The sequence below is a fragment of the Epinephelus fuscoguttatus genome, linkage group LG17 (assembly GCF_011397635.1).
Source record: "Epinephelus fuscoguttatus linkage group LG17, E.fuscoguttatus.final_Chr_v1".
Lineage (NCBI taxonomy): Eukaryota > Metazoa > Chordata > Actinopteri > Perciformes > Serranidae > Epinephelus > Epinephelus fuscoguttatus.
Window position 1 is genome coordinate 6,530,929 of NC_064768.1, and position 14,330 is coordinate 6,545,258.

General features: G+C 42.5%; 1 protein-coding gene across 2 annotated transcripts in view; it reads right to left on the reverse strand.

Annotated features, from left to right (window-relative positions):
• The window catches only part of LOC125904248 (F-actin-uncapping protein LRRC16A), an 83,255-nt gene that overhangs the window by 16,512 nt on the left and 52,413 nt on the right, over positions 1 to 14,330 (reverse strand). For both annotated transcript variants that reach the window (XM_049601531.1, XM_049601533.1), the window contains 14 exons: positions 14,122 to 14,190; positions 13,898 to 13,991; positions 13,658 to 13,756; positions 13,445 to 13,573; positions 12,877 to 12,999; positions 12,372 to 12,547; positions 10,324 to 10,411; positions 10,071 to 10,232; positions 9,714 to 9,780; positions 7,558 to 7,814; positions 5,027 to 5,142; positions 3,420 to 3,933; positions 2,552 to 2,588; positions 2,116 to 2,322 (listed from right to left, as the gene is read on the reverse strand). In XM_049601531.1, the coding sequence (XP_049457488.1) occupies positions 2,116 to 2,322; positions 2,552 to 2,588; positions 3,420 to 3,933; positions 5,027 to 5,142; positions 7,558 to 7,814; positions 9,714 to 9,780; positions 10,071 to 10,232; positions 10,324 to 10,411; positions 12,372 to 12,547; positions 12,877 to 12,999; positions 13,445 to 13,573; positions 13,658 to 13,756; positions 13,898 to 13,991; positions 14,122 to 14,190 (2,138 nt within the window). The remainder of the gene's footprint in view (positions 1 to 2,115; positions 2,323 to 2,551; positions 2,589 to 3,419; positions 3,934 to 5,026; positions 5,143 to 7,557; positions 7,815 to 9,713; positions 9,781 to 10,070; positions 10,233 to 10,323; positions 10,412 to 12,371; positions 12,548 to 12,876; positions 13,000 to 13,444; positions 13,574 to 13,657; positions 13,757 to 13,897; positions 13,992 to 14,121; positions 14,191 to 14,330) is intronic.

A 14,330-nucleotide genomic window follows, 5' to 3' on the forward strand; every position in this document is an offset into this window, starting at 1 on the left:
TGGAGAGACCATGGTTTCCAGTGCTGCTGAAACTACTGAGTGGTGAGCCCTGGCACCTCCCAAGGAGACCGGACCTTCTGTCTCAGCTGGAGGGATGTATATGGCATCCAAATCCGGATCGCCTTCAGCTGTGTGTCTGGCCATTGGAAGCCATTATCCACTCCTGGCATCCTGTGAGTACTCTGTGTTAAGTTGGAGGGCTCCCTCTACTAGGTCACTCTATGCAAATTGGTGGACACTTTTCTCTCACTGGTAGAAAACACATGGTGAGGATGGAGAGACCTGTTCGGTGGCCATCATTCTGACTTTTCTGCAGTCATTGTTGGATGTTGGCAGATGTGCATCAACCTTGAAAGTGTATGCCACTGCCATTTCAGCAGGACTTGTGAGAGTGAACAACGAGACAGTGGGGTCGCACTATCTGGTTAGTCGGTTCTAAAAGGGTGCACACGGGCTTAGACCATGAAGAGTCACTGGAGTGCCATCATGGGACTTGAAATTAGTATTGAGGTCCTTGTGTCTCCCCGTTTGAGCTGCTGGGGCAGATCAAATTGAGGTGGTTGTCTGCTAAGACAGCGTTTTTGCTTGCTATCACATCAGCAAAGCGAGTGGGAAACTCCATGCCCTTTCAGTAAGCCAGATGTGCATGCGTTGGTATCCTGAGGGTTCAGGGATTACTCTCCTACCAAATCCATCCTTCAAGCCAAACAGAGTGCCTTCCTTACATGTAAATCAAGCCATTGAGTTGGCAGCATTTAATTCACTGGTTTCATCTCAGGGGGCAGAGGAGCAATCTGAGCTACTGTGCCCACTTCGGGCACTCAAGACATATGTGGAGGCCACTGCCAATTTACGTAAGACTGACCAACTTTTTGTTTGCTATGGCTATTTTGTAAGAAAGGTACACCCCTATCAAGACAGAGACTTTACTACTGGATTGTGGATGTGATTCTACATGCTTACAGGTTGCAAGGCCTGCCAGCCCCTAGTAAGTGTCACTCTACTCGGAGGTTGTCCACATTCTGGGCAGCATTGAAAGGGGTCTTTCTGCAAGACATCTGTGCTGCTGCAACCCGGGGGTCTTCATGTACCTTCACTCTCTATTCTCGCTAGTGTCAATGTTGCTGCCCCTACAGCTGTGGCAGCAGCCGTCCTGTCAACGGTCTCTGTCCCTTAGCGTGGTAAGCATTCCTCGTGACCTTGCTGGTATAAGTCATCCAGTGCTAAGGCCCTGCCATCTGGCGGTCAGGAAGAATGAAATAGAACAAGAGTTACAGCTGTAACTAAGGTTCTATGAACCAGAACTGTATGTCACTCAGAACCTGGGCAAGAATATTCTGTGGGAACAGATTGCGTGATGACCTGGGGGTTTTATACTGGGGTGAACGCCCTACGCCACTGCATGGTCACAGGTGACTTTGTTGGTATAATGACCTGACCTGCACATACACGAGATGGAGATATCCAGTGCTAAAACAGCGATCTGGCGGTCAGGAAGAATTCATAGAACCGTAGTTACAGCTGTAACTCTGGTTTAACAGTAGTGGTGTTCTGTGTGTTCGGCTTCCAAGCTATTATTATTCTCTGTGTTAAACCTGAACTATTTTCTTACTGACTGTTAAAGTGCTTTTGTAACTTTGTGTTTATTTAGTATTTGATTCCAGTAATTGACCTTTGTTACTTTAAATTAACTTTGAAGCTGTAGGGGTGGGCCATTTTATTTTGTATATTTTCTACTGTTTTTCTGAAGTATCGTCGGGAGCCAAATTCAGTAAAAGTCTTTTTGTTTGTATTTTATTTCAAATAAAATTAGCCAGAACGTTCAGGGTTAGATAGCTGTTTTGTTTGTGGCTTTGGCTGTAGTTCACCCTGAGTTATATATGCTTCACTTTATTGATTATCTGAGTTACTTTTGACACAGTGAAATATAACTTTACTTCAAAGCGCAATCCTGCTGTGAACCATCTGGTTTGGGGACCAGGGAGGGAACAGCCTGTTATGCTAGACAAGGGAGTAACAGATCCCCACAGCTGATACCAAAAATTGTGCTACTAGTGTTTTTTGTTTCTTGATACCAAGTCTTTTGTATGCCTGTTTCTCCCAGTCTTTGCCTACCAAAGATGTAGGTGCTGTTCGGCCTGGGACTGGTCGGACTGGTTGGACTGGCAGGACTGAGGGGCCCAGAGGTGCGGGGCCCCAGTGGGGGTTTGGTGGCCTGGGGTGGAGGAGGTTTCGGGGTGACGCTGGGAGGTTTTGACCTAGGAGTCGGCTCTGGTCTGGACTCTTCACAGGAGGGCACAGTAGGATGGACGTCTGACTTGGCTACGGGAAATTGACAGTTTAGGAGTCACAAAGAGTCGTGATGACAGGCTGCATTCTGGTCTTATTCTGGAGCTACTACTAACTTATTAATCACACAACTGCAGAGTAATCACTGTGGGTTTTGATCTGTGAACTTAATACAAGACTTACATTGTCAAGATATAACTACATATAACTGCAACATTTAACCTTTAAGTATAGCTTAAAAATCAACACAACACAGACTCACCTTTATCTTCTTCCTCTTTGTCCAGTAATGACTCAGACTGAAAACAGAGAGACAGAGAGCTTTTATTCAAGTTTGTTATTTATTGTCATGTGCACCACAATTACTGAGATGCAGTCACTGGAAATGAAATTCTTAGACCACTTCCGCAGGTTGACAGTGACCTGCCTGGAGTCAAGGCCCGCTGATTGGCTTCTAGCCTACTGCTAGCCAAGTTTGCTGACCTAGCAGGGGACAAGACTGCTGCTAGCAACCCACCCATGAATGTACCCCGCCGCTAATGCAAGAAAGTGTACTGTTCTGGTGGGGAGTTGGGGGACAGTCCAACCACTGAGGGTCCATCTCTGTGAAATAGGACAGCTACTGTAGCTTGGAAAATAGTGATTTGGCTAGTTATGGGAAACATTGCCAATTTTCAACCAGCTCTGCATCACAGAGTTGGCAGCAAGTGCAGGCAAAAGTCTGGTGGACCTCTGCCAGTAAATGAGCTCTACACCAGGGAGGCATACCTGTGTACAAGACACATAAATAAAGGTGTTAGGGGGGCTTGAAACCCAAACTCCTGTCTCTAGGAGAGGGACGAGGGAGGGGAAAGTTCCTCAGTGTTTGTTGGCAATGGTGGTACCACCGATAAACTCAAGCTGTGCAGTTTCACAGGTTGTCCAGCATGCTGCAGTGAGTGCTACTTGCAGAAGTAAAATGGCAGCCAATCATCAGGCCTTGATGTTTGGCAGCTTGCTTTTATCATGCAGAAGTTTCCTCTAAAACTGGTGTGAAAAAAGATTGAGGCAGCCACACTACTGATACTAACTTATTGGCTTGATGAAGTATAAAAAACGATTATAAATATTGGCCAATGGGCTCTGCCCACCTTCCTTACAGCCATCCTCTCCTGTCTGGCCTTCATCTCAGCCATCAGGTCCATGCCCATCACAGGGACCCCAATATGGCGGAGAATGTGGGGGTTCTCCTTCTTCTCCTGGTTCTCCTTATTCTCCACATTCTCCTTCTCCACCCTGTCATCCTCCTTTTCCTCCTCGGCAGGCTCAGCTACGGTCGGAGAAGCTTCCACCTCAGAATCTGTGTGGTCGAATGATTGAGCCCCGAGGAGCTCCTGATGAGGCTCCGCCACAGTGCCAGGGCTTTTTGGGGGCGGAGTGACTGATGTCGGCGTTGTTTCCTCAGTCACTGGTGTAATAGAGGGAGAGGGTGATGCAGTGGTGGAGGGAGCAGGTTGGGGTGGAGTGATGGAGGCGGGTCCGTGGCTCTTCTCTGAGCGGGACGTCCGGGATTTGAAGGGGTTGAAGAAACCGCTCTTCCTGGATTCACGTTTCTTATCTGCTCCTTCCTGCGGACTGGAGGATGGACTTCTCACTGAGGGAAGTCTAGAGAAGATGAAAAAAATATAGAATTTGAAAACATTATACTTTAATTCTGCCTTACAAGTAGGGCTGAAATGATTCCTCGAGTAACTCAAATAATTCGATTACAAAAAAGCCTTTAGTTAGGCTTTGTTAAATTCAATACAACTATACAGCGCACTGAGTTCCTTGTAAATGTTTATTTCTGTTAGACAACCCACTTACGTTACTTCCGCTGTAGAGTTATAAATTAATCGTCAATAATCTGTCTGACGTGTTTTTGCTTTTATTGACAGGACAGAAGGTGAAATGGGTAGACAGAGAGAGAGTGGGGATGACACGATGACACTGAGATGACACTGAGTGACAGACCCGCCATTATGTGATATTCTCCTCTTGATTGATCCTCAGTTTTACTATCCTTACTTTTATCTAGACTTTCACAGGAAAAGAGTTTGCTGCATTTCAGAGTTTTTCCTGGGAAAAAGAGATTGTAACTTTTATGGACGCTACTGTACTACTCGGTCAATCAATTAACTTCACTACTGAAAAGCTATTTGACTCAGGAAGTAGTGACGTCATCACCACGCTACTGAGAATGCTGTTAAATTCGTAAGGTCGCACCTTGTGATGAGCTACTTCCCAACACTGATTATTCCTGACAGCATGAGAAATAGCGGCGTAGCATGAGTGCGTATGAAATCTGTCATTTGCATGACTGGTTGACAGCTCTGACTTTCAAAAAAGGAAACAAATGTGTTGCTTATTTCTCTCATTTCAGAGACTTTTCTTATTTTATCTTTTATATATTGTCCTTAAATAAAGCTAAAGTGATCTAATAAAAACACGCAATATTTCTTATCCGATTACTCGATTAATTGCCAGAATAATCGATAGAATACTTGATTACTAAAAGAATTAACAGATGCAGCCCTTCTTACAAACCCACAAAATCTTGCAAGTTTTGACATTGTGAGAAAACACCTGGTTATATTTTTATGCCGATGACACACAAGTTTACTTTGCTTTTAATCAAACTGATTTTGTGGGATTATTTTACAAAGTTGTTTTCAACACAAAATCATCATTTAAAGGATCGTTAGATTTTGACTCTCACTTGAAGCTGAGTTTAATGACTTTCTTGGAGAAGAAGTCATCCAGGCCCTCGTCCAGCTTTCCCATGATGCTGTTCTGCTCTACCTCTTGTGGCGCTGAGCTGCTGGTGGTCTTACGCTAAAAGAACAATGGCAGGAATGAAACAGTATAGAGAGGCAGAGATGAGACTCAATTATATTTGGTAACACTTTACTTGAAGGTATCTACATAAGAGTGACATGACACTGTCATAACTATGACATGACACAGGACTCATGAACCTGTCATGAACATTATGTACATGTCATAAACGTTTATGACTGCTGTCATTAAGTGTCATTCGGTTTTTGTAATGAGAAGTTGACATTGTTTGGGTTGTCTTGATTATGACAACTTGACATTAACCAGAATGACATTACTAGAAGATGTCTTTGTCATGACAACTTGACATTAAATTTGTTTGGGATGTCCTTATAACAACAACTTGACATTAACCAGGATGACATTGCCAAAAGATGTCTTTGTCATGACAACTTGACATTAAATTTGTTTGGGATGTCCTTATAATGACAACTTGACATTAACCAGGATGACATTACCAAAAGATGTCTTTGTCATGACAATTTGACATAATTTTTTTTGGGGATGTCCTTATCATGACAACTTGACATTAACCAGGATGACATTACCAGAAGCATGACAAGTTGACATAATGATTATTATTGTTATGACAAAGACATCTTCTAGTAATGTCATTCTGGTTAATGTCAAGTTGTCATTATAAGGACATCTCAAACAAATTTTGGTGCAGCAAATTAGAACAGAATAGAAAATACCTAGTGCACAGAAAGCCATTTCCACAGAGCAGTACAGTTCAGGTCAGTTCAGTTCAGTTCAGTACGCTGCTTTTTTTTTTTCCTGTTTCCACAGTGAAAAGCTGTGGATGGTACCAATGGAACCGTTCCATACCTTTCCCATTTTTGGTCACCCCGTTGTTGGGCTAGCACACAGATGTGGTACTAAAAGGTGGAATTGTGAACACTGCAGTCTGTTGACTGATTAATAGTAAACAGGCACTCTGCTCAGGGCTGAGTTGTGGCTGGTTTTGAGGCTTATGTAACCACTGCTCATACTGTGGAGAGTTTTATTAGTAAACTGTAACTATGAAATGAAAGGATGTTTTGCAGCTGTAGTCGGAGAAAAAATAACTTTATTCACTAGGCCAATGGCCGGTGACTTTTAAGGTGGAACATTTACTTGTAATGTTACTCAGTGCATGAGGTGACAACGTGAATCAATCAACAAACCTTATATTTTCCATGATAACTTTGACCATCACTTTAGTTTTTATATGACATACTCTTTTAGTAATCAATTTCTGCCGGATTATGTGAACTTCATATATTCTAATCTTCACTCTGAAAAAAAAAAAAAAGCGTTGTGGAGTGTCGTGCTACAGCAACATGAAACCCCTGAGCTTGCCTGAGAAAGATTAAATGCACACCCTATTTTTAAATATCCATGGAGAGAGACTCTCACTGCCTGTTCTATTTTGTTCTGAAAATGTCAGTGTGCAGCATTGTTTTTTGGACAATAAACACGGTGCAGACTTCCATCTGTGTCACCAGTGATGAGGAAATACAGTGAATGCTGGATGAAGCAGTGTGTGACAACAACCCTGCCCACATTTAAGGGTACGGTTTGCAGAGGAAATGCTAGGGTCTAGGTACCATGTCTGAAGGTTTACTTTTGGTTCCAAAGGTACCATACCAAAAGTGTTTGGTGGAAACGGGGCTGAAGGCAATCCAGGCACTCAAAAAAATATAGAAGAAGGAGGAAGAAAGCCCTGACAAGGACCTACAGTGGTCAAAACATGTTAGCTCTTTTAATGATTTAGCCACTACAATAAAGGCTTTTTAGTACTTCCTTCCTCGTTTTTCATATTTTTGCAGTGCCTGGACGGCCTTGCTGTGTATCCTGTTGTTCCCTGTTTTCCAAGAGTACTCGACACAGGGTTTTAATCTACATTTGAATGTAAAGAGCAACCAATTGTCTATCTCTTTTTCTAAGAAAATACCAAGTAGTGGATACACGAGAAAACAAAAAGAATTTCTGCAAACCATGTGGTCTTACGGCATGGCAGAGCACAAGTATAATGACTTGATTAAGGGTATTTCAGATACATCTACATTTAAAAATACAACTTGAAACATGGGTAAACATTTGAATATCTGGGGGTGAGGATCTTTTAACAGCCATGATTTCAACAATCCTTGAAAAACTCTTTTTCTGAAAGGGCTCTTTGGATGTAAAAGAGTTCGTAATGGAACCTTAGTTTTACAAAAAACAATTAAAGAATGCTTTCTTGAAAAAAGGGTTTCTAAGAGGTTTCTCAGCCCTTCAGGACGAACCCTTATTTTTCTATGGGTGTAGCACTAAACTAAAGGCAACAAAACAAAACAAAACAAACAAACAAAAAAACCTACAAATACACACAAACAAAAGGACTGGTCTCACTGGTGATTTGGATTTTGCTCTCTGATGGCAACCTACAGGTCGGCTGGGTTTTGTCCTCTTCTTTGGTTTCGGGCGGAGTTTGGTGTGATGCTCCAGCACCTTGTGCTCCACAGGCGGCAGCTCGCTCAAACAGATGGACTTTGTATTCAGTGGGGTAGGAGGAGGAGGGAGGTCTCCGCAGTAGGTTGACATTCTGTCCACTGACTGTGGAGGATGAGGAGGAGGAGGAAGAGGAGGGTCCTCAACATGGATAGGAACCTCCTCCAGAGCCTTGTCCAGGTCAAACTCCATCTCTGTTGGGCGAAAAAAGGCAAAGCCATGAAAAACTGTAAAACCTACCAATTGTAAATTTCTTTGTCCTGGTCCATCATCTCATTAGACACTTGTTTTACAGAGGTGAAACAAAATGCAGCATACAATTTTACATGAAAACATCTACAGCCTTTTAGCTGTACAGTCTGTACAGTTTGTGCAGGAAATGATGCCAGGCAAGAATAGCATGGTTAGAGATGGGTAAAGAAAATCAATTGTGTCTGTAGTTGTTAAAGTAATTGCTACCTTAAGTGGCTTTATAACCTAGCCTGTCACAACAATTACATTATCAACTTATCTTAGGTTATATGAACATTAATAATTTTGTTGACCTTGATATTGCCCATTGTGTTTACATGATTGCTGTTTACATAAGAAGGTCACCAACATTTTAGCCAGCATGATGCCAGAATAAACAGCAGGGTTTTCCCGACTTTTACTGCGATCCTCCCTTTTTTCCTCGCCACTTCGCCTATTTGTGCGAGTCCAAAGAAAAATAAAGGCACCCTTCGAAGATGACACAGTATAGCTTACTGGTAGCCTGCAGCTGCACTTTTTGAGTGCAAGAGGCATAGTCCTAATAATCATTAGCTTTCAGCCCCTGGGAACAGGCCAAAAAGTCCATTGTTTGTAGCTTTAACCTCCAACAACTTGACATCCTCCACTCCATCCCTAAGAGCCAACTGCCGCACACCGGCTGGATTATGGAGCTAACTGTGGTGTTCCTGGTGCTTTGCTAAGCTCGTCTGTTGGTTGCAAGAGGCATCACTTGTTTGTTTTTGCTTGCCAAATTTTGTATTTAGTCTCAAACTGTGTAATTTTGAGCTACTCATAGAAAGGTACTATCATTTTATGAATACTTTCTTGTCAATAAACAGATGTTACTTACTTATTAAGACTAGAATTACTGCCCCGCATTTGTATGCCTCCACACACCAGTCAAGTTTCTCTTACAGTTTCCAACCATGTCTGTGAAAACATGGATGCTTCACACAAAGAAGATCTACACAATCAGCAAAGTTTTAAGGTGGACACCCAAGATTACAGTCACCAATTCAGTATCTGACCAAATGTCTCCCCTTCTCTTTTGTACAGCTATCACAGGAATTCAAACTTCATTGGACTAATTTCTACAAGTATTTACAAAATAGAGGTTTCGTGGCTCCTAACTCTGCCTGCTTCCCATTATGTACATACATTTGATCTTTATATTTGAAAACAGAAAAGACCTTGATCAAATGTCTCCCCTTCTGTTCCCTAAATATGATGCTGAATAATGGACAAAAAAGTGTTTTATACAGAACATTATGATGTCATATTGAAGATGACCTTTAACCTTTTGGATATAAAATGACATCATTCCATTATTTTATTCTATTAGACATTTATGTGAAGTTTTGTCCTTATTAGCGTACGAATTCTTGAGTTATGGCAAAAAACACATTTTATGAGGTCACACTGACCTTGACCTTTTACATACAACCACAAAATTCTAATCAGTTTATTCTTCAGTCCAAATTGACATTTGTGCCAAATTTGAAGAAATCATCTCAAGCTGTTCTTGAGATATAAAAAGAATAAGAAGGATTCAAGGTCATGGCGACCTTGACTTTTGACCACCACAGCTATTGCCGGCAAAGGAGGCATAAAAATATTCCAATTCCAGTATCTGAATATTCTAGAGAACAAGTTCATTGTTCTTTGAAAGGGTGCACTTGCATCATTATGCCACTATATCATCCTTTTATCAGTGGCATTAAATGGTCTTAAACTGACAATAATATTGTTTGACCAAAGTTATTTCTGGGACAATACATCACTCAATAAAAAAAGTTATTGTGACAGACCTATTTATAACATGTTGAGATTTTCTCACTCACCAAATGCCACAGAGACAGGGCGCAGCATCCTGACCAGAATACTCTTCCTCTTGGATTTAGGAGTCATCTAAAGAGCAAAAACAGGTTTTCATTTTATTTTTTTGAAAAAGCACAAATTCTGCGTGACAGGAGGAGATGGTTGGTTGGTTTTACAGAAGACTACAACAACATTCTTTTGATGCTTCTGGGAGTTTGTACATTAAGTGCGCTCAACTCTGCAAAGCTGTTGGGACAGTGATAACAGAATATTTACCACAGTGAACCCTTGTTCTATTCAGACTATCCATAACCCATTTTATACAGGCTATTATGCAGTGACTGGTGTAAAAGAGTTTGTGTTGTTATGTGTTTTCTAACAATGCAGGTGTCCATGTGCTCCAGCCCATGTTTCTGCTCCTGGTCATGGCTTTGTTTCTGTTCCGTTTTCTCTGGCTGCAGAACCATCTCATTCAAAACCTCCGTCTCCATCTGGGGTTCATGATGCAGCAGAGGCTGACTCTTCCTGATCAGATGGTCACCCTGAAGACAAAACGGAGGAAAGAGGAAGGGATGAATGGACAGAATAACAGATAAAAAGACAGACAGGCAGGCAGGCAGAGAGGACACTAACCAGAGTGTGCTGTGATCTGGACAGAGACTCCAGGATCTCATCCACAATGCGATCAGACAGAAATGAGGCCATGCTCAGCTTCACTTCACTGTTTCACATAGAAAAAACAACACAAAAATAAAACACAGAACAGAAAATATTTCCATTGCAGTATTATATTTGGCATAGTATTATATATAATAGGAGAAGCTGGGGTGGAGGTGGGTTGCAAAGCGGCTTGCAGAGGAAGCAGCAACAGTAGGCAGGCCAGAGCATTTTAAATAGGGCACCCTGAATGAGATTTTCCAATTTGTTGCATAGAATGGAATCATGTGATCTATCAGCTGACTCCGTTTCTTCAATCAGCTGAGTGGCAGAGTGGTTTGCTCTCTCTGCCTTAAGGCTTTCCATATAAATGCGTGGAAGGGCAGAGAGGTTTGCTCTCTCTGCCTTAGGCTTTCCATGAAGGCACATGGAAGGGCAGAGAGGTGTGCTTTCTCCGCTGTATGCAAGATTTACACTCCTGTGTCTAATCAATGCTGTACCGTGGGCGTGGGCTCTGCGTCAACGTAGAGCCTATGCCAAACCCTACGCTGTAGCCTGATGTGTACCTTCATATCATGGCAAGGCAGACCTGTCTATTTTTGTGAGCTAAAACCCATTTCCCTCTGTGGAAACAAAGCTATTATTTACTTTAATTGCACAGATTAGAAACAATAAATTGTGAAGACAATAACGCCCCCAAAGCATTTTAAGTCTTGTGTTTATCCTTTGGTGATTTATACTTCAGGATTGATCCTGGCTTCATATAAGCAGAGGAAATCTCTGCTCGTTGCTAGGCTAATTTATACAGTGTAAAATGTCATAGGCTTGTGCTAATAACGTTAGCATGTTGTATTTGTTTGGAAAATGTGTTTATTAAGACAGTAGTTTGTCTGTAAACCTTGTGAGTTGTAATGGAACTCAATTTTGTAACGTTACGTTTGTTAAATGTTGCTGTTGTTCCTGGCTTCATATGAGTGGGGGATATCTCCGCTAGCTGTTAGGCTAATTTATACAATGTAAAATGCCATAGACTTGTGCTAAAAACATTAGCATGTTGAATTTGTGGGGAAAATGTGTCCAGCAAAAGACAAATGTTTTGATTGTGAATCCTGTGAGTCATAATGAAGCCGCTTTGTGTATTTGTGTTTGAAACTGTCTCTATTAAGCCATGTTTAACGTGTGTCTTAGGTGTGTTTTGAATCAACTAAACTTAACAGCACTTCACAGAAACCCCACCGCCAACTAGTATTTTGGAGGTGTAACAGCAGAGTGACCACCGCACAAGTATAAATGCTCACAACGGCGTAGGCCACGTACATAGGCTATGGTGTAGGCTCTGCATAGAGCTGACACACAAGTATAAATCCTGCTTTAGGCTTTTTGCATAGGCCTAGGAAAGGCAGTTAGGCCCCAGAACAGAGCCATACTGCCAAATATGATACTGGAAATGGCAATAAAGTTGTCTTTGACTTAAGTAGTCCTGACCAAACTAATAATGATAAGGATTATGTATATCAAACGAGGTAAAAAAAAAAAAAAAAGGATTTACAAAGCAGACATAACATCAAGAAAAAATTAAGCTAACAGATCAGTTAAAAAAAATTGCAAAACGTGTCAAAATTAGTGACAGATTACAGACTGCCTGTTGCAAATTTAGTGAAACTGGGCCCTGATCAGGCCTGTGTAAACACAAATACATGTTTTGATGGGACTCAGTGGGACCATGAAAAAAGAAAAAGACAGACTTTGTATCTGGAAATTCAAAAGCAGTGTCTGCTTGGACTCTGGTAATTAGAATCAGGGATGCCACAGAAAACCAGTTTGTTATGGAAGCACATGACTGATATCTGGAAAAAAAAATATTTATCGCCTTGAAATCACACATCAGCTGCAAGAATTCGGCTAAATATTGGACTTGTTCTCCTGGAAAATTCTTTTCCGATGACCGTAAGATGAGGCAAGATCTGGTAAAGCTTATGCTAAGCTAACCATGCAAACACACAGACACACGCAGCAGATCAGACCTGATCTTGTTGATGATGTCAACCCCCGACTGCTCCAGCAGTGTGGTGGTGATGAAGCAGCGAGGGATGGTCATCCTCCCTGCTCCGGCCTTCAGCAGCTCCTGACGAAGGCTGCTCCTCTTCATCACATGAGGACACAGACCCTCAGCGGTGTCTACCATGGATACCAGCATTGTCTGCGGAGGAGGAGTTAGTACAGTTTAAACACCAGTTTGAATTAGGGTTGGGTCAGTATGAGAAAAAAAAAAAAAACACCCGTTTTTTGTAAAAAAAAAACAAAAACGTCCACTTTTACCGGGCGGACCTCCGCGATGTCCGCTCCACGTATGTTCTGCCCGAGTATGCGGTCCGGTCGGTCTCAAAAAATAAAACCCGGTCCAAGACGGAGTACCGGACCGAATTGGTATTACCGAGAACCGACCAAACCCTAGTTTGAATGTTGTAAAAAAAAAGCATTCAGAGGACTTTTTGGTACTGTAACAGCTCAGTGTGTTCAGCTCAGTACCTGCAGCTGTTCGTCCATCACACGGGCCACCTCTCCAGCCATCGACTCCAGTTTGTCCTGAATGGCTCCAACACATGCTCCACTGGACCCACTGCTCTTCAGGTGGTAAAGGTTGGGGAGCAGCTGAAGGGAGGAGTGAGGTGCACAGACAGCAACAGTGTTCTTTATCCAATGTATTTTCTTTATTTTTTTTTAAGATATTTTTTGGGGCATTTTTGCCTTTAATTGATAGGACAGCTAAGTGTGAAGGGGGAGAGAGAGGGAATGACATGCAGCAGGCTCGAACCTGGGCTGCTGCTGCAACAGCCTTGTACATGGAGTGCCTGCTCTGTCCACTAAGCCACCGATGCCCCTATCCCATGTATTTCCTTTTTAACTTTTTATCAGTAGAGGCTGGGTGACATATTTAGCCCCAACTGTAACCCCCTACACCAATAAATGCTTGATGCATGCTGTGCAGGTGTGTGTGTTTTTAGTGCCTCAGACATGTTCAGTTTGCCAGCTGTGGATGTTTGTAGACTGTATGTGTTTTAAACAGTCTATATTGCTGTGAGTCATGTTGTCTTACTGTCTTAGAGTTCCTGGCGTCTTTCATGAAGTTCTCTGCCACCTTCATGTCCTCCTGCACTGAGTTGGTCTCTGTGAACTTCAGAGAGTTCAGGTGGTCCTGCACCTTCACACACATCATGTCCATCATCTGTGTCGCAGAGAGGTGAGAGGTCAGTCAGTGAACAGGTCATTTATTCAAAGGTCTGCTGTGTGTGTGTCTGTTTGTGCCAACCTGCTGTGTGGTGGTGGTGACTATTCCCTGCTGCAGCCTGTACGCCTGCTCCTGCAGGTATTTACGTGTCTCATGGTTCCTCAGCAGGTACTGCTCCATCTGCATCAGGAAACACACCAACAAACTAAAAATTCTACTCATAATTACTGTCAGACACGTGACATCAGATAAGAAGGTATTACTCTTGACACCACACAGTGAAGGCTATAGAGTACTCTTTACAAAAACCAGGAGGACGACCTTTAGTAAGGCATCCTCTGTCTTCTCTGGGCTCGCCTTCAGGGCCTGAGCAGCATCCATGATGGGAACAGGCATGAAACGGATGGTGTAGTTCCTGATGGGGAGCCAAACAGTAAATGATGAGATTGACTTATTTCTGAATACCAGTGTGAAGTCAGGGCACAGCATATAGCTTGCAACAAGTTTGTTTGACACGTTACCTTAACCAACTGTGCCATACTTACTTCTCCAAAGCAGCAGCGATGTCTTGTAGACCTTGAGGACTGATGTTGTTTCTGTCCCACACAACTGTCCTGTAAACACACAGACACAAACCAAAGAGAGGGGTTTGTAGACACATCTGCTGCAGCATGTCATGTGCAGCACACACACCAGGTACATTTCACATCTCCTATTGTTCCTCCTACATGGGACAAACATGCCTAGAAAGAAT